This window comes from Saimiri boliviensis, chromosome 18, assembly GCF_048565385.1.
Source record: "Saimiri boliviensis isolate mSaiBol1 chromosome 18, mSaiBol1.pri, whole genome shotgun sequence".
Lineage (NCBI taxonomy): Eukaryota > Metazoa > Chordata > Mammalia > Primates > Cebidae > Saimiri > Saimiri boliviensis.
In genome coordinates, this window is record NC_133466.1 from 10,786,426 (window position 1) to 10,805,739 (window position 19,314).

The 19,314-nt window shown below is 44.2% G+C and overlaps 1 protein-coding gene across 4 annotated transcripts in view; it reads left to right on the forward strand.

Moving 5' to 3' along the window:
- Positions 1-19,314, forward strand: part of RUNX1 (RUNX family transcription factor 1) — a 258,688-nt gene that overhangs the window by 166,516 nt on the left and 72,858 nt on the right. For all 4 annotated transcript variants that reach the window (XM_039480494.2, XM_074389309.1, XM_074389308.1 and 1 more), the window contains one exon: positions 769-925. In XM_039480494.2, coding sequence (XP_039336428.1) covers positions 769-925 — 157 coding nt within the window. The remainder of the gene's footprint in view (positions 1-768; positions 926-19,314) is intronic.

Here is a 19,314-nt window from a genome sequence, read left to right on the forward strand (position 1 = left end):
GTGTGTTGACTTTGTAATTAGTTAATAAACAGAGGATACATTTCTGATTTTTTTTTCTTGTGTGCTAGAATTCATTGCTAGTAAAACTCAAGATAATAGGAGTGAGTAGGAGATATCAAAGATGAACTGTAGAGGGATAGTTTAAATTACTTAAGAATCGTCAGCCAGATGAAATCTAATTTTAGCAGAAATAAATTTTGGTTTTGGTTGTTTGTTTGTTTTCTAAAAGTAAAGTCTGGGCCTTGTTCAGTCTGTCAGTGGAGGTCTGAGCAAGTAAAAGATGTGTTAGATTATAAACTTATGGATACAGGATGTTCTGTTTCTCAAGTGGGAGGAATTAAAAAGATGATTGTGTGCAGGAGACAGCATAGCTACTCAAAATCCTTGATACTTCTCTATGGTTAGTCTTGTTTCAACTGTGCTATATGACCTTATCTGGCTTTATTAGGTGAAGTTAGTAAATGTGTCATTATTTGAAAATTTACATGTAGTTATGCATAATGTATTCGTTTGGTGCAAAATTACGGTTTTTGGAATTTAAAAAATGCAAAAACCGCAATTACTTTTGCATCAGCCTAAAATACAATAAAAAGTGTCTTCCCGTTATAACTTTTCTGTTGTTTTCCTTAAGTTATGATTGCTATTCCTCTACAACCTAAAAAAATCATCACATATACATTTAATTCTAAAATAATCACTACACAAATGCCCTAAAAGTGTATGTATAACATTCCTGATGTCTGCATTTGTTTCTTGACTGGTGCTTAGGTGGTGGCCCTAGGGGATGTTCCAGATGGCACCCTGGTCACTGTGATGGCCGGCAATGATGAAAACTACTCTGCTGAGCTGAGAAATGCTACCGCAGCCATGAAGAACCAAGTGGCAAGATTCAATGACCTCAGGTTTGTCGGTCGAAGTGGAAGAGGTACGTTATCTGTCAAAACTATGCTTGAAACACGTTTCATGCTAAAAACTCATATTTCAGAATTCTAGTGATTTCTTTGATGGAATTCCTAGAAACTCAGTCCATCTTAACGTTTTTACTGCTATGTCAAGCTCTTGAAAATATTGATTTAAAGTTTAATATTTTTAGCAGAATCTCACTCTACATTATTTGCTTTCTGTTACTGAGTTGGTTTAAGACTGATTTGGAACATGCAAAGTAGGAATTGTGAATTTCAAAGAAAACCCTGAGATTTTTATTAAAATGCAAATAATATAAAACGTACCTTAATGGAAACTAGGATTATACAATGAGGGTTCTCTCTTTCATAATAATACAAAATCTACTTAATAGAAACTGTCGACGTATGATCTGTGGGCTATCTTTGTCAAGTGACAGAGTTTCAAATGATCACTTCTAATAATTTTAGGGAGCTCTAGTGTATGATGTTGAAATATGGTTTCCAGCAAGCTTACCTTTTTAGGAAAAGACATGAAGAAACAGTGTTAGTTCCACTGATGGCAGTGTGACCTTCCTGTTGTATTTCTTTTGAATGCCTTATTTAGGAGGAGGGGTTGGGCCTGGTTAACATTTTAAATGCTAATAGTATTAGAGACTGGACCATCCAAGAAATTGTTGTATTAGTTCAGTTCTATGTGTGGTTTTATTTTTCTTTGCCTTTAACCCATTATCAAAGTATTAGAGCAGAAACAGGAATCTTGGCTTATTGTAAGTTTTTCTGGTTTCTAATTATTTTCAAGTACTATGTTTTCTGTATATTTAAAAACTAAATCATATTTTATAAACAGCAACAAGTACTAAAAGTTGAGGGAGGTAAGATAGTTTTTTTTAACTCATTTTTGTAATATAGTACAGAATAAGCTTACAAATTGGTTATTTCAAGTATAATAAAAAGACTTCCAGTAACAGACGCACCAACCAAACATTTAAAGTAAGAGAAATCATTACTGTTTAGAAAGACATTTAAAAACAAGAAAATCTCAGTTCTCAGGGAATTTGATTAGTCAGAAAGGAGAAAGGCGTAGATGTGTGTTGACTATTTTGGTGATTATTTTTGCTATCCTAGCTATCTGGAGCATTTTCATAATAGAATCATAGCTGGAGAAAATAAAAAATTTATATATGTGATTGAAAATATATGCTCATAGTACTATATTAATAATAGGGTAATGCAAAGAAAATTATATCCACTTTTTGAAAGCATGAGTGATGCTATAAGATATAAAAGCATAAATCATTAAATGGGTTCCCTTGTTATATTAAAAGTCCCCACCTTTCAGTAAATGGAATTTGCATTATGATTCAGAGATGTGTGTTCAGAAAACATCTTAAAGGCTTCAGATGAGTAATTGGCAGAGCGAGTGAGAAGCCAATAAAAAACAAAGGCCCCACAACCTAGTCCATGCCCATCGGCCTAGCTAACTCTCTTAATTCAGTTCTTGTGGATTTCTGCTGTTAGGAATCAATAGCTGAGTATCATTGAATTGCTTTTTTAGAGAATATATTATCATCATACTATACATCTGTGTAGGTCTACATGTTAGGTTTTGGTTATGGAAGTTTTTAAAACTATTTAATGGTCCATGCCAGTGACATTTTCCCACAAGAAGTTCAGTAGTGGCTTTCTGGCAATGCACAGTAAATCAGTGATAATAAAAAAATGAGATTTTGAAAGCAGCGTGCTTTCTTCTCTGGTGTTGAGGGTTGATCTTGCATCCCTCATTGGCCATTTCTGTTTTGAGTGGGTGACTAATAGGTGCTTGTGTTTACTTGGGTAACAGTGAACTGTTTCCCCAAGGTGTGGAGTGTTTGCATTTGGCTGCAGGATTCGTGCCAGTATGCCCTTGAGTTTGCATAAACCCCAGAAAGTAAAATAGCTGCAACCAAGGCTGGGCTGTCTTCCCATACTCTGGAATGAGAAAATTAATTGAAATGCCATAAACGGACAATATTTTGAACAGGCTCTCCTTCCTACCAGTGATAATAAGCAATAAAAAATACAGGAACCCTAATTGAACATAATTACTATGGATGTGAATATTGTTGGTCTTGAATTATATGTATATACGTATATTATACATATGTTTTTTTTTTTTTTTTTTTTCTGGTCAGTGCTGCAAAACTAAATGAGCTGTCTGAAGGCCCGATTTGACTCTGTCTCATAATTTCTTTCCATAGTCATAAAATATAATTTGATTTTTCTCTTTCAAGTGTAAGTGTCAACACCAAAGCCTGCCAGATTTTTTCCTTTTTTTTTTTTTTTTTTTTTTTTTTTTTTTTTTTTTTTTTGCAATTTGCTTCCCATTAGGAAAAGAGCAGATGATTCTCTCTAATTTTGACAATTAGTCTTAATCTTCTTCACTGAATCTTATCCTTTAAAAGTTTTATTACATTTTATTAAGTGATCTTAAGATGACGGTTTCATTTTCTGTTTTTGAAAATGTGCTTGAAAATACACCCTTGGCACGAACACACCACGCCATGGCTCAGAAGGCCCTGGCTCTTGGCTCATCCACACTTTCAATGCCAATTTTGAATTCTGTCAAAAGCCACCGGTCTGATGGTTTCTCCAAGGGGCCTTGTACGTGGTGCAAAATGAAAGGTAGAAAAAGAAGTTCTCTCTCTGTTACCAGCTGCTAGTCCGTGGGGATTGTAAACCTCAGAGAAACTGCCAGAGGTTGAGCATGGAAGGGTTTTTCTCTGTTCTACAAAACGGATCTATCTGGGCGCTGGCTGCCATCCAGGATCACAGCTCCTAACCTCGGGTTCAGTCCGCAACTGGGAAAACCTGCCTGTCCGGCTTGGACGGCCTTGCTGGCTACACTGGCCCCACAGAAGCCTGAACCTTCTCTCTTTTCTTCCATTCCCTCCTTTTTCTCCCTGGCAGTTTAAATCTTGGTTCAGGGTGTATCTCACCCTTGGAATGTGTCTCCCTTTGATTCAGTATCTCTATGTAAATCGACCGCTCCTTTACAAAGGAGGAAGAGATAGCAGCCCCCGGGAGATGAGGGTTAGGGAGCTCTGAGGAGCAGGCTGTACTCACAGGTCATGTGAGCACAGAGGTGGTTGTTCAGAACAATTCACATTTTAGCCAAATGGCCTGGGACTCCATGACACCCCCCAAAAATCAAAGTTCAGGGTCAAAGGGGATTCTCTGGGGTGAAACAAATTCACTGAGCAGCTTACATCAGTTTACATCTGCAGTTGAGGCAGGTGCTACATCACCTGCCACCTTTAGAATGACAAGAAAGTGTATCATGGCTTCAGCTGAGAGACCTTTAAGGTATTTCAGCAATTGGTGGCCGGGTGTGGTGGCTCACGCCCCTAATCCCAGCACTTTGGGAGGCTGAAGTGGGTGGATCACCTGAGGTCAGGAATTCAAGACCAGCTTGGCCAACATGGTGACACCACATCTCTACTAAAAATAGAAAAAAGAAATCCAGACATGGTTGTGGGTGCCTGTAATCCCAGCTACTCGGGAGGATGAGGCCGAGGCAGGAGAATCGCTTGAACCTGGGAGGCAGAGGTTGCAGTGAGCCAAAGTCATGCCACTGCACTCCAGCCTGGGCAACAAGAGCAAAACTCTGTCTCAAAATAAATAAATAAATAAATAAAAATAAAAATAAAATAAAATAAAAGAAATTTTAGCAGTGAAATCTGTAACTGCTTCATCATCCCTGTTGGAGTATTTAATCAGTCAGAGAATAACCGATCAGAAAATACAGCTTTAGTAATTTCATTTCAGAACCAAAGAAGTTTTCCAGCTGCATTATCAGCTGCATCATTGATAATGGGGGAGGAAAGACTGTCCACCGCACATTTCTTTCTAGGTTTTCTTAGAATATGATTTTTAATCTTTTGGGAATATAATAGATACTTTTGAAAACCCTTCAGAAGCCTTTTTCCAAGGGGGAAAAAAAAAAAAAAAACACGGGTTCACTTACACACAGAATTTCATATATCATTTCAGTTTCTAGGCTGCCAGAACTCATTTATGGACGTTCTAGGGACCCACGGACCCCAGGCCAAAATCTATGAATCTGGAACTTTGCATTGGTCCTGGAGGGCCAGCGTAGCCCTATGCCACCCAGAGTAGATACCTGAAAATGAATAAATAGATGAACAAATGAGCTAGACGTTTTCTTGAACCTGTGCTGTTTTGGTAACACCTGTGTTTTTGTTAGAGCCAGGGTCTGGTTTGTATAATTAAGAAAGCAGATTCCCTAGAAACCACTAGCCAGGCCTTTGGACAGCCATCATGTACGCACACATTTCATCACTGGTAAAGGGGAGGGGGCCCCTTCTGTCACCGAAAGGATAGTCGCTTCCCTCCTGCTGTGTCCACGCCCAACCCCGTGAGGCCAAGTGTTCTGTGGCCTGTCAGGATGGGGTTGAGTTTCCTGGCGGAATTTGTGTTTACATTGAGCTCCCTGGCAGCTTTCATCTCGCCCACTTTCAAAATAGCACCCTTTCCCAACCCATTTATACAATGAAATTCCTTCAGTATGTTCTTACTGTGAATGTCTTCCCAGACATAATATTTATCCTGTCACAATCTCTGCGTTATTGCATATTTGTGTAATGTTAGTTACTTACGGCATTTTCATTCTTAAAGTTATTTTACGTGATTTGGGGAACAGCGTGGGAGGTTGCCTTTCAGGTGAGTGGAAGGCTGTGGTCGAGAGGAAGAGAAGGTACGTTTAGGGAAGGAGAAACAGTGCTGGTATTCTAAACAAGGAGACGTGGCTTTATGTCGTGGTTGTTACCAAGAGATGGTCTGAATGACTCACAGTATTCTTGTAGGGTCCAAATCCTTCTCTATCACAGATTCATACAATAGAAGAAGGAAAAATCATCTGAACACGCCAGACTTGTTTCACAGATAATGTCCATGGTATAAGCTGGCAGTCAGATCTGGAGATAATATAAGGAAAAGACATGAGTTACATTAAAATCAAGTCTCCCATTTTCCCACTTTTTTTCTGTTACATACTGATCTACGCTTTAAAATAATAAATAAACCGAAATCTGTTTTCATATCTCACTGTGAGCAAATACGGATAAAAAAAGACCCAGTCTCTGATCATACCAAGCCTCCAACCAGCCCTGACAGATACTGCCTTTCAATGGGCAGGTCAAAAGCTTGCATCCATGATCTGATGTAGAATTCATCTCTGGAGATCAGGCTTCTCCTTCTGTTTCACATTTGCCAATAAAAGAGTAGCAACACTTTCCTAAAGCAAGTTGCTCCCTGCCCTGCTTAAAGCCTGGGGTGGCCCAGGCATAGCAAGGACCAGCAGGAAAAGCTTTCTTGAAAACTGCTTGTGCTTGCAAATCACAGTTTCACAGTTGATCCCTTCATAGTTTTCTTGCTGATTTTATGAAGTGCCAGGCATTGCTGATGGTGTCACACAGCTTTTTAAAATTGAAGTTATTTGTATGAACAATATTTTACAGTTTGATGGGCAGAAACCGTCACTTCTCTCCACCCACCCTCAACCCCTTCCTTACCAGCCAGCTTGCGTTTGGTGGAGGCATTTCTTTTTGGTCAGACAGAAGACTATCCATCAGAAAGTGCCTGCAAGAGAAATAATGGTTGAGTGATTTTTAGAGCTTCCTGTTTCAGCAACAAGCATTATAGACATAAACAGTGATCCAGCCAACGGCTGCAACCCTGCTCTGGTTCTAATAAATCACTTTTGTATTTTCTTTTTTGTGCTGGTTGGCAAGGGGCAAGAGAGGGTGGAGAAGGCTGGCTAAAAAGAACATATTCTGTGTTTCTGCGTTTTTTTATTTTTCAGGAAAAATTACTTGTTGACAAGGAGAGATGGTGTACTGTTTTTTTTTTTTTTTTTTTTTTTTTTTTTTTTTTTTTTTTTTGAGACGGAGTTTTCTCTTGTTGCCCAGGCTGGAGTACAGTGGCACGATCTCAGCTCACTGCAACCTCACCTCCCGGGTTCAAGTGATTCTCCTACCTTGGCCTCCTAAGTAGCTGGGATTAAAGGTGCCTGCCACCATGTCCAGATAGTTTTGTCTTTTCAGTAGAGATGGAGTTTCACCACGTTGGCCAGACTGGTCTTGGACTCCTGACCTCAGGGGATCCACCTGACTTGGCCTCCCAATGTGCTGGGAGCCCAAGCATGCAGCTGGTGTACTGTCTTATGGCTGTATACTTTCAGTCAATAATTATGAAACAAGTTCAGATCAGTAAGGAGATGTTTATGAATAACCATGTACTATCAATATGGAGAGGGTGTGTGGTTTCTAAGGCCAGTGGATTCTTAGCCAGTGGAGTGAGTGTGTGTGTGTGTGTGTGTGTGTGTGTGTGTGTGAGAGAGAGAGAGAGAGAGAGAGAGAAAGGGAGAAAGAGAAAATGTCCGTACTTCCACTGAGAGACTTCTTGGGCCAAATTATCTTTGAGGACCTAAATTCATGCTAATAACGTCTTCTCTTCTAAAGCCCAAATAAAGCAATTAATGGAGATTAATAAGGAGCAGCGTGGATTGAATGAGCCGCCTATGAATACTTCCACCTGTGCCCTTTTTGTCGGCTCCCTGGCAGGGCCTGGGGACGGATTACAGCACTTCAACACTGGTATTTATAAACACATATTCATGGACTTTAGGCAGCGCTTACGCTCCATCCTTGGTTCTGCTGTGAGTTCCATATTCAACAGAGATATATTTTGGTCTGTGTTGAAGACAGAGCTATTGATGGCATTCAGTTTGCACTGCACTGATTTGGGCTTCCAGCACATTGCTCAGCCCCTATTAGCCTATCATGGGCAGCATATCCCACTCAGGAACTCCATTTGACATCACTGAACTTTCCAAGGAAGGTGTCAGGTAATTGAGGGCCATAGAAGAATCCCAGCAACTGCTTTTGAGAGGCTCATGGCCATTCTGCTGCTAGACTGAAAATGTGCTTCCTCTGGTTTCCTTAGTGAGGAAGCATTCATTTAGCAGTCATTTAAACTGTGTTTTTCTCAAAGAAGATGTAAGTAAATTTCCTGTTTATTTTTTTCACCTTGGATTAATTTAGGCTTTTATCTTGAGATGTAAGACCATCATTAAGAATGTATGGGCAGGGCAAACTGCAGAACTACCCCACCTCCCCTGTCACCTAACCCAAGGACGTGTCTGTCCAGTTAATAGGAGGGCTGGCCAGCACTCTGGGGTGGCATGTGGCCCTAGTTGAGTCATCTTATGCAAACAAAGGTAACTCACAGGAATATGGGCAATTTGAGCATAATTGATCATCTGTGTGCTTATCAGATCTCTAGAGGTGGAAACAGTCCAGTTTGCTCAAGGCATTGGTTTGGGGAGATTTTTTTCCATAATTCTATTTGAAACTATTATATAGAGGACAGTCAGTATCAATCATCTATCTTTCTATCTATAATTATTAAGGAGTTAGTCGAAACTCACATCATAGTAAGGCTTTGTGTGCCTCTTTAAATGGCGTGTCTCTGGTACCTACAACAGATGTCCTGCCTTTATTATTCTATCTGAAATCACCGGGCAGTTTATTATTAGTATCTTATCTCCCTGCTTATCAATTTTGATGATAATTTTGCTCAGTGGTTCCCAATTGGGGTGTCTTTGACCCCCGGAAGACATTTGGTGATATCTGTAGATATTTTTGGTGGTCACGTACTGGGTTGGGGGAGTGCCAGTGGCACCTAGTAAGCAGAGGCCAGGGATCTACTAAACATCTGACCGTGCACCCAACAACCTCCCCAGCAAAGACCCGAATGTCAGTCGTGCTGCGACTGAGAAACTGATCTAGCTCCAGTTGTGCGTGATCCAGCCCTGATCATCCACGGTTGTAAAATGTTTCCCTTACCCCTTTTATTCTCTCATTCTGCCTCCCTACACACTTACCAAAATGTAAAAAAAAAAAAAAAAAAAAACTTATTTTAAAATTTATGACAAATTTCTGTTTAAAACTTCTCATAGGATAAGAAATAGAGAACATCACTGAATGTTAAAAGTTTTTTAAAAAGAAAAACATACCTGTGTTCTCTGTGCATAGAATTGCACCATTCCTGTGGCTCTGCTGATCCTGCCTGCCATCCTGGGTGAGGGATGCGTGGTGGCTGGAGGAGTGGCTGCAGGTGGGGTGGTGCACAGAGCTGGGCAGCTTCTCCAAGATGGCTCCCCACTGTAGCTACCCACTCATGAACGTCACACACAGTGAGGTCCACAAGGACTGCAGAAACTAGAAAGCCCTCTGCCAGAAGCTGGCTGCTTTTCCCTGAACACTTCAATGGAGAGGCCACAGAGCCACTGATCTAGGAATGGGAATTGATGTCAGTGGACAGTGTCTACTCGTATTAAAAAAAGTGATAAAGGGTCAGGCGCAGTGGCTCTTGCCTGTAATCCCAGCACTTTAGGAGGCTGAGGCAGGAGGATCACTTGACAGCAGGAGTTTGAGACCAGCCTGGCCAACATGGTGAAACCTCATCTCTACTAAAAATACAAAAATTAACCTGGCGTGGTGGTGGGCACCTGTAATCCCAGCTGCTCCAGAGGCTGAAGCAGGAGAATTGCTTGAACCAGGCAGGGAAGCGGACGTTGCAGCCGAGATTGTGCCATGGCACTACAGCCAGGGCGACAGAGCAAGACTCTGTCTCAAAAAAAAAAAAAAAAGTGAAAAAAGCAAGGTCCTGGTGTGTGTCACTGACAGACAACTCTCAGACACCAAAATGGCTCCGTCTGCATACCTTAAGTAAAAATTAAGGCATTGCATGGCAGGAGGTGAGACAGGACCAAGGTTTGTGGGTTGCCACCCACAGGATGGCTTTGCAGATGCCACCGGGAGACAGTTGGCTGGGTTTCTCCAGAGCTTTCTCCCACCTGCCCCAGCGTGTCAGTTTTGTTTCATTTTTATACTGAGGTTCAGGAACGGTAATTTGAAAACAAAATCCGCAGGGAGGCTCCCCTAGGTTTTTCCAGCACGTCGAGGTAGAGCCTGCTGCAGGTGCAGTTTCTGGAAGAACTCTGGCTGTGTCTGCTTCGTTGGTTTGTCTGTTTGCTTGCTTTTGTGCTCCATGGAAACCCTCACATCTAACTTTCCTTCTCCATGTATACTTCTGCTTCCTTTAAGCTCCCCACAGTAGAGCAACGCTCCTAGATTCGACATAGAAATCACTTGTGTGTCATATAATCTGTGATATTAAGCATTAACTATCCAAGTGGGAGCTCACAGACGGGGTCTGAGCTGGGGTCTGCACAGAGCTCACGATTTGCCATAGGTGTGCTCTGGAGAGAAGGTCACCGGGGAAAAAGCTTGAAAACAGCTGTGGCGTGCAAGGGTGTGTGGAAACAGAGAGCCAAGTACTGTGGAAAGGAAATGAAGGTGTGCTGAGGAGCCCCGAGGAGGTGGGCTCCCAAGAATTTTCCCAGAACAAGAGATCCAGCCTTTAACTAGAAAACTCCAGGTGGTATCGTCAGTGACTAAATGCTGCCTGACACAGGGTCTGTGAACGAATGACTTTCAAGACTGTTATGATGTTAGGCAGTGCAGCCTAGTGGTCAGTACGTGGACTTTACTAACTTCCCCACCGTGTTTCAACTTGGATGTTGTTGACATTTAGGGCCAGTTTTGCTTTGCTGTGAGGGGCTTTCCTGGGCATGGTTGAACATTTAACAGCATCCCTGGCCTCTACCCTGTGGCCACTAGCACCCATCCCCCCAGCCGGGACAACCAGAAGTGTCTACAGCCATTGCCTAATGTCCCCCGGGGGCAAATTGCCCCTGGTTGAGAATACTGGCTGGGAGCTCTGTGTCCTTGAACAAGTTATTGACCTGTCTGAGCCCAATTTTGACCTTGTCCATGGGAAGACAGAGGGACAGTGAGGATTACCTGAGACAAGACGTAAGTTAGGAGTTGTTAATTTTTGCTGTGACACCCACACCATGGGATGGACAGTGGGGACTCTGTGAGTGAATAGCCAACAACAGCAAAACGCAACAGCAACCAGGGGTCTGCTTTTTTGTTTGTCTAAATGGATGAGCTTCCAAGGAGAAAACACAACCTTTATCCTTATTTCAGGGCCCCATACAGTTCTGAGGTCGCGAAAGGGTTATATGCGTCAGACACTGAGATTCCAGTTAGCAGTGGGAGAAGCGAAATTAAATATGTACTGTAATTTGAAGCACTGCTTTTCATGGGAAAAGAAGTTCTCCCAACTTAGCCTTTCCGACTCTTTTGTCCAAATATTAGTGGCATGCAAATATTTATGATTCATATGTGCCCCTTTTAATTCCCAATCGTATTTTAACAGTAAACACTGCACTGTAATAATGAAGCAGAATAATCCCTTTGTCCTGTCGCTGGGCTACGCAGGCTGGCACCCGGCAGCATCGCATTCTTGCTGAGCGATCACTGCTGCCTCCACCCAAGTTGAAGGGTTTTGTAGCAGTGCCATGGCAGCTCGCCTTGGACTGCACTTGAGGACTTCCGGGATATTCCTCTGGAAGCCATTCTTAAGGTTGTATCAGCATTTTCATAAATTGCAAGTGAACATCCATGCATGTTTTTCTCTTTTGGCCACATATAAACTGAGCACTGGTTAATCTAGCCGTTACTTGGTAAGGTTCTTACTATGCTGTTGTCTTGCATTCTGGCCAAATCCCTGAGCTCTAGATTACACCAAACCCATGTGTCCCATTTAATATTCCTTTGATTCATAATCATGACATAGAAAACACACACACCTATAGCGATGATTCTGTGAGTCTTAGGAAAGTAGCGTGATGTAATATGAGAGGCGGGACACCTGTAGGATTCGCTTAGATGTGCTGGCCTCAGTCTCCCCATCTGTACAATAGGTAAAACCATGCCTTTCATCTATGACTCATATCATCTATGTTAGGATGATAAAAGCGAGATGGTGTGTTTAACAAGACTTAGGAAAAAGAGCTATGACCCCTTTTGATGATGTTCTTCCTTCTATAGTGAGAATCCCTAAGGGAGGAGGGGAGAGAGCAGGCCAGAGGCAGCATGTGTCTTTCTGAATCGGAAAAGTTGGGAATGATGCTATTTCTCAAGACCCACTCCTCAATGGCAAGAAATTTATATTCCTTTGTCCTACTAAAGACCTACTAAAATGAGAGTACACGAGAGACAGCAGGAATTCCATGAATATTCACAAATAAATGCCCATATAATAATACAATTACAAACCTTTGTTGGGCACTGACCCTGTGATGGAAATATACTATCGATTCCTGTTTTATTAGAACTCTTCCTCTGTCCCGCCCCCACCAAGGTCATTTACTGAGGGCATTTCTTTCATTCATTCATTCATTCATTTCATTCATCAGATATACATTGTGCACCTACTGTGTGCCAGGCACTGGGCTAGCATGAGAGATACAAAGGTCAGCCAAAGAGAAGCCACAGCCTTGGGAGCTAGTGCGGGACACGGCAATTAAGCAGGCCATCCTGTTCTTAGTAGATAACACATGATAGGCGTGTGTGGCGGGAGCCAAGGCACAGTGGTGCAGAACCTAGTGAAGGTTCCGGGGTCTACCTGGACCACTTGTCATTCACTTGAGACCTGCAGGTGACAAGGAGACTATCCCAGTGGCGGCATGAAGAATCATGTCTCAGCCGAGAAAGCAGAGTGAGGAAGGAGCACCTGGCCTGTTGGGAGCCGAGAGATGTTCCAGTGGCCAGGATTGCGGGGTGATGGCAGGGAGCCTTCGAGAGAGATAGGGCAGGGATTGCCTTAACATCCACGCTGGGAATTTGGTCTGATCCTAATGAAATAGATAACCACTTACAACTGACTCCAGATAGAAATCACGGAAAGATACTTGGGCTTGCAGTTTAAAGAATAGAAAGGACATTTTGAGGGTGTATGGGGAGCTTAGAGACCCATCCAGCAACTGAAAGCTCTCCTTTCAGACAGCTGCAGGCATGTGTATATCCAGCTTGCAAATACCCCATTTGGTAGATGGCATTGTACCTAGAAGTCAGCTCTCACCTCAAGCTTGCCCCAAGCTTCCCTCTCTTCCCTCTCTACCTCCACACACACCTGCCCTTCTTCTACCTGCAGCACCAGGTGCTGCACGGCTAGTGAGCAGGAGCTGACGCCCCCCAAGGCTGCCTTCCCTGAAGAATGTCCATGCCTGAGGCCTCCCTTCTGCAGCTCCATGTGGCCTTGGGCTGTGCGTTTGAGGCACGTGGCTAGGGGCACTATCAGAGTCAGGATGAGGCCAGGCCCAGGAGGTCACTCTGGTCACCTGCACTGTGTGGCCCTGGCTTAAAGACACAGCCTGATAGATGAGTGGTGACTGGTAAACCCGGTGATTCTCCTTGGGGGAAGCACAGGCCAGCAGGTGTGACCTTGGTCTCGGGGCTGTGAATATAGGGTCTTAGGGTGTTTGGGTTAAAACTTGGTTCCTAGGCTGAGATCCTAGGGAACTGTGACACCAAAAGGAAAAGGAAGATTAGAAAGGGAAAATGAAATCTGGGGAAAGGAAATGCAAATTGCTTGAGAACACTATGGTGCTTTGCGGGATAGGTGATATTCCGCCAAAGAAAGAGGCCTGCCCCCCCACCCCTTTTGCAAGCCTGAGCTCTTATCTGCCTGAGGTTGAGCCCAGCACACTGTGACTTGGAAAAAGGAAGCTATGCCTTCCAAATGAAACTTTATATCATAAAGGACCAGCTATCAAACTGAAAGTTTACAGAGTGATTCATTGATTTTTTTGATACAGGGTCTCACTCTGTCACCCAGGCTGGAGTGCAGTGGCACAATCTCAGCTCACTGCAACCCCCACCTCCTGGGTTCAAGTGATTTTTGTCCCTAAGCCTCCCAAGTAGCTGGTACTACAAGTGTGTGTCACCAAGCCAAGCTATTTTTTTTTTTTTTTTTGTATTTTTGGTAGAGATGGGGTTTCCCCATGTTGCCTAGACTAGTCTTGAACCCCTGAGCTCCAGTGATCCTCCCATCTTGGCCTCCGTGAGTGCTGGGATTACAGACCTGTGTCACCACACTGGGCCTCATTTATCAAACTTTTCTTTATTGCGTCAGAATAGAAGATACAAAGACGAGTTAGTTTCTTTCCTCAAACAACTCATTTTCATAGAACATCTCCAGAGAAAATGCTTTGCAGGTCTTCGATTTTCTTTGAGTAAAACAGCTGTTTTTCAAGCAACCTGTAATTCCAAACAAATGCTGTTTCTGTGGAAAACTGAGTTCTGTATTCTAAGGACATGATTTTCAGTTTGACTTTTGAGGGTAGCCCTGGTGCCAGTAGCTTAGGCCTCAAGCCTGCATTGTGCCTGTGTGATGTCATTGTGCCTGTGTGATGTGCGTGCAGCTGGATGGAGCAATCTGCAAATACCGGCACTGTGCACAGAAGTGCATACCATACGCCGACATCTTAATTCAGTTTAGAGAACCAGGAAATTATGTGCAAGTTGAAGGATTTGTACCCTGTCCAGAAATCCCCAAATAAATTAATTATACAGCTCCACTGTCAAAAATAGTGGTAAATGTTTGGGTAAGGAAATGGAAGGGGGGCGTAAGCATGAATTTGGCCGTTAGGTAGTTCCAGTGGAAAAGGGAGAAATCCAAATTAAAAATACTTCGTAAAAAATACTCTAAATGCAGATGACTCCCGGAATCTGAAAGCATGTTAATTTTTATATTTAGTTATCCACCATTAAAATTAGACCCAAAGCCATCTATTGTGAAAGGAGAAATCTCCCTGCAACCTTTCAGGATCCATGGGATTTCCTGAATTTGCAAAGAGCAGAACTGGAGTCCGATTGGCTGACTCTCTTGGTTTTCAAAAGCTGCGGTGTTTTTCTTTGATTTTTCCTTTCTCACTCTTTGGGCGTTTCAAGGCTCTGGGCACAACTGGCTTTCCTGCAGACATAGAGAAGCGAGTGAAAAATGTTGTGATTGCATTTCCTAAGGACAGTGAGCCCCCAGGGCAGAGGGCTCCTTTGCGTCTGCAGCCTTCCTTTTCGTGACAAACAGCAAGTTTTACATCCCCTGAAACTGTCCCAAAAAGGAGAAGATGACTCATGCATCCAGACCTACACTAAGGAGAGTGACAGGAACAGAGGCCCCTGCAGAGCCAAGGCAGGTAGACTGGGGATACCTGCAAACTGAACCAGAGGCGGCCGGAGTGGTGGCTCCCCCGTCAGACATGGGGTGGTGTAGAGGGATTCTGCTGCGATGTGAACTCGCTACACTTTTTAATCTGCTCTTCCCACCTGGGCAGCCAGTGACCCGGAGCTGCATGTCTTTTTGCTTTGTAACCTCCTGGCCACCTTCAGCTCTTTGGGGAGCAGTGTGCACATTTGCAGCAATCCTGAGGTTTAGCCACTTCCCAGATGTGGTGAGGAAGTGGAGAGTGAGCCGGGCCATGCGGAACTGCAGGTTCCAGCCGTGGCTTTATTTGACCACAATTGGCTGTCAGAGTTCACCAGCCTTGGGGCTGTCAACGTCAGAACTAATCAAGCCTAAACCTGGGGCCTCCCCGCTGCCTGGCCCTGGGGAGTGTGTCATGGCAGCAATGTCCAGGAAGACTCACCCTGTGACCTTCTTCCCAACTAAATAAAGCAGTTAGTATTTTGTCCTGGCATTTGGATGGACACACTGGCGTCGAGGGAGACAACACATGCTGCCATGAGAAGCACTGGCCTGGCTTGTTTACACAGTGTATCAGCCACTCACAGTTGTGCCTTACGAAGGTCGCCAGCTGGCAGGGCAGGAGTGAACTTGAACTTGAAGTTCAAGTTGCACTTAGGCCTGGTAGCAGCTGCATCACCTGCTGAACACACACACGTACATACACACACACACACACACACACACACCCCTCCTCACATCAGACATCAATGCCACTTCTCCCCCGGCTCCTCACAGGGTCTCTCACAGTTCTGGTCTTCACGGAATTACCTTCATCATGTCTTTCATGATCATTCCACTGACATTTACTGAGACCTTTCTCTGTGCTCTGCTTTTATATTCAGTATTCCATTTAAGCTGCAGAACAATGCTATGCGATGGAATATCCCCTTTTACAGATGACAAAGCTGAGACCCCAGAGAGGTCAAGTAACTTGCCTAGGTCACACAGCTAGCAAGTGGCAGAGCGAGGTTTTGCACCTAAGTAGGTTGGCTTGTGAGTCCGCACTGAATGAATCACTGTGTGTTTCCACCTTCATGGGATTTTATATGGAATTCTCTCGCTGCTTCCAAGCCTACATCAAGACAAACCTCATCGCCCCTGTGGTTTTTTGTTCCCTCCTTCTTATTCAGTGTAAGTGTTTGTGCTTCTTTCTAAAGAAGGGTCCTCCTGGAACCCAGGCCCTGGCTGGAGCGGAGGCTGTTGCAGTGGTCCGGGTTCAGTGAGCAGGAGAAAGAAGGACGTGGCATTTACCTCTTTCCTTGGCTTCCTCCTATAAAGGCCACCGGTGACCCCGTGGCGGCCGCCTTGGGAGCCAAGAGCTGCCTACTTCCAGCAGCACACACAGGGACAGTGCCGGGGCCATCTGTGCACTGCCCAAGGCAGGCCTCACCAAACCAAGGCCACTGAGTGCTTCGGGGAGCCTCGGAGCCTCTGGGCTCCCAACAGAAACACTGGTTCTCTGGGCAGCGGCCCCGTCCTCCCACCCTGCGCTTGGTCCCGAAAAGCCCGTTTTGGAGCTGTTGCTATTTAATCAATCTGCCCTCCCTTGCTCTCCTGCAACTTCTCACTATTCCGGCTGCAGCTCACTGAGAAAAACACTTGAGAGTCTTTCGTTCTCCACACCCATGTACTTAAAATACCAGGCCTATAGGTCATTTTAATGAGGGAATTTGGCTCATAATATGTGTGCCCTGAGGCACAGATCCCACTTCTGCAGATGCTGGCCAAGAAGGGCTGTGTCTCAGCAGCCATGGGGTGGAGCCTTGGAGAGGGCAGGGCCGTGGAGGGCACAGCATGTGGGTCCTGTCAGGTGTGCCCAGCTGCAGCCCAGTGTCAAGGCCGTGCTGGGTCTCATTGGAAGAATACAAAGGAAACGTAAGGCAGTTTTCACGCAGTGGAAAATGTTACCTATGTGTGAAGAAGTCACCACGCTGTCTATAAGATAATAAGCAAATGTCCTTGTACCCAAAGCTATAAAGAAGAGCCTATTGTGAGGGAGAATATCAGAACTCTCCTTCTTGGTGAACCCCGTGACTGGCCAAAACACCACACCTGTTAGTGCGTGCTTGGTGGAAACATCTCGTGACTGCGCATAAAGTGATGGGCATGAAATAATAAGAATTCAGACAATGAGCAACGATTTCACAAATATTCACTCTGATTAAGTGTTATTCCTGGTGACATAGATTCATCTGTGGTTGACCAGGTGGGGTGTCATGCTCAACCGCCAGAAGTCCAAATACTGCTCAGTAAGAAAATGCTTTTGAACTATAACTCAGGCTGAGTACCATGTGTACATTAGAATCACAGGGACAGCTTTTACTTTTTGGGGCAGTGGTAGGCATGGATAAAGTATCTCCAGTCCAGATTCCTTGTACTGGTGCTACTTGGTTTGCCGGTAGAGATTTATGACCTCAGGGACAATAACTGGAAGAACAGGGAGGAGAAAGTTCAAGGATATTGGTTCTGCCATATAGCAAAACTGTGTGACTTTGGGAAATTTACTTAACCTGTCTGAGCTTTGCTTTGCTACCTATTCATCAAGAACAATAAAATTAATCTTGTTTATTTCATGAGATTGGTGTGAGAACCAAATGAAACAGTATATGGGAACATGTTTAAAAAGTTGTAAGTTCTACATGACTTAAAAATGTCAATATTATGAACCCAGCCATTTTTTTTGTTATTTGGGAAGTCGTGGATAGGGTGGTGGGAGGACAGCCACCGTCGGAGCAGGACTGTTCCAGAGGGTAAAACACACGGGTACCTGTAGAGCAGTTGCCACTGGTCGAGCCGTGATGGGAGCTTTTATGACATGTGCTATTTGTACTGAGTTAAGACGCTGTATTCATTTCCTGGGGCTGCTGTAATAAATTATCACAAACTGGGTGGCTTAAAACCACAGAAGTCTAGACTTTCACAATTCTGGAGGTCAGGAGTCCAAGACCAAGGTGGCAGCAGGACCACGCTCCCTCTGAAGGTTCTAGGGAGGACCCTTCCTTGCCTTCCTGACCCTCCCTCTGTAGTGTTCTCTAAAAAATGTTTGTCTACCTAGAACCTCAAAATATGGCTTAGAGTCTTTACAGATGTAATCAAGTTAAGATAAAGTCATACTGGACCTGGGTGGGCCCTAAGTCCAATGACTGATGGTCCTTACAAGGAGGAGGGGCACACAGTAGGAAGACCATCGTGTGAAGACAGAGGCAGAGGTTGGAGTGCTATAGCTGCACGTCAGGAAAGGCCAGGGAACACTGGCCACCATGTGAAGCCAGAAAGAGGCAAGGAAGGGTCCTCCCTAGAACCTTCAGAGGGAGCGTGGTCCCGCTGCCACCTTGGTCTTGGACTCCTGACCTCCAGAATTGTGAAAGTCTAGACTTCTGTGGTTTTAAGCCACCCAGTTCGTGATAATTTATTACAGCAGCCCCAGGAAATGAATACAGCGTCTTTATGAAGTCATTGAGATGCTAAAGTTGTAGGCAACAGAAGAATCACACGGGCACCTGCCCACCTGCACGTGGCTGTGGGCATCCCAGGCCAGCTGCATTCTTGGTAGATGAAATCAGAGAGTTGAAAGGCACATTGCGTGCATTCACGAACCCCCTCATTTTGCTGATGGGAAAACTGAGATCTGAAGAGTTAAATAATTTGTATTGGATTCTCAAACTTGTAACTCTCTTTCCGAAAGCACCAGCTCAGTCTCTCTCTGTCTCTCTCTCTCATACACACACATGCACCCCTATACCTACTCAGGACAGGGGCCACGGCATTATCTATAGCTGTGCCTTCAGGGTACTTAAAAAAATGTTCGAATTCCCCTTCCTTTCTAAAGCTCCTTCCCACTTGCCCCCTTTCCTACCTTTCCGTGAGGGCTACGTGGGTGTATAGAAAAGGTTCCCGCCCTCTGGGAGACTAGGGCTGCACAGCCACAACCCTGTTCAGTCTGAAACCCTAAATAATCAAAGGTGAAGGATGATTTATGAGGCAGCCCAAACAGCCATAAAGCAAAATGTAGTCATCAGGGAAGGCTGCCTGGAAAACAAGTAACTGCCCGTTGCCAAATGCTGAAGGCAGGAAGACTGGAGTGAGGAGTGCAGCAAGGAACCCTGGATGGCTGGCGAAGCGGGTGCAGGAAGGGAGACCTCTGCGTCTCAGTGCCATGGCTTGTGGGTGGAACTGGGAGGATGCACAC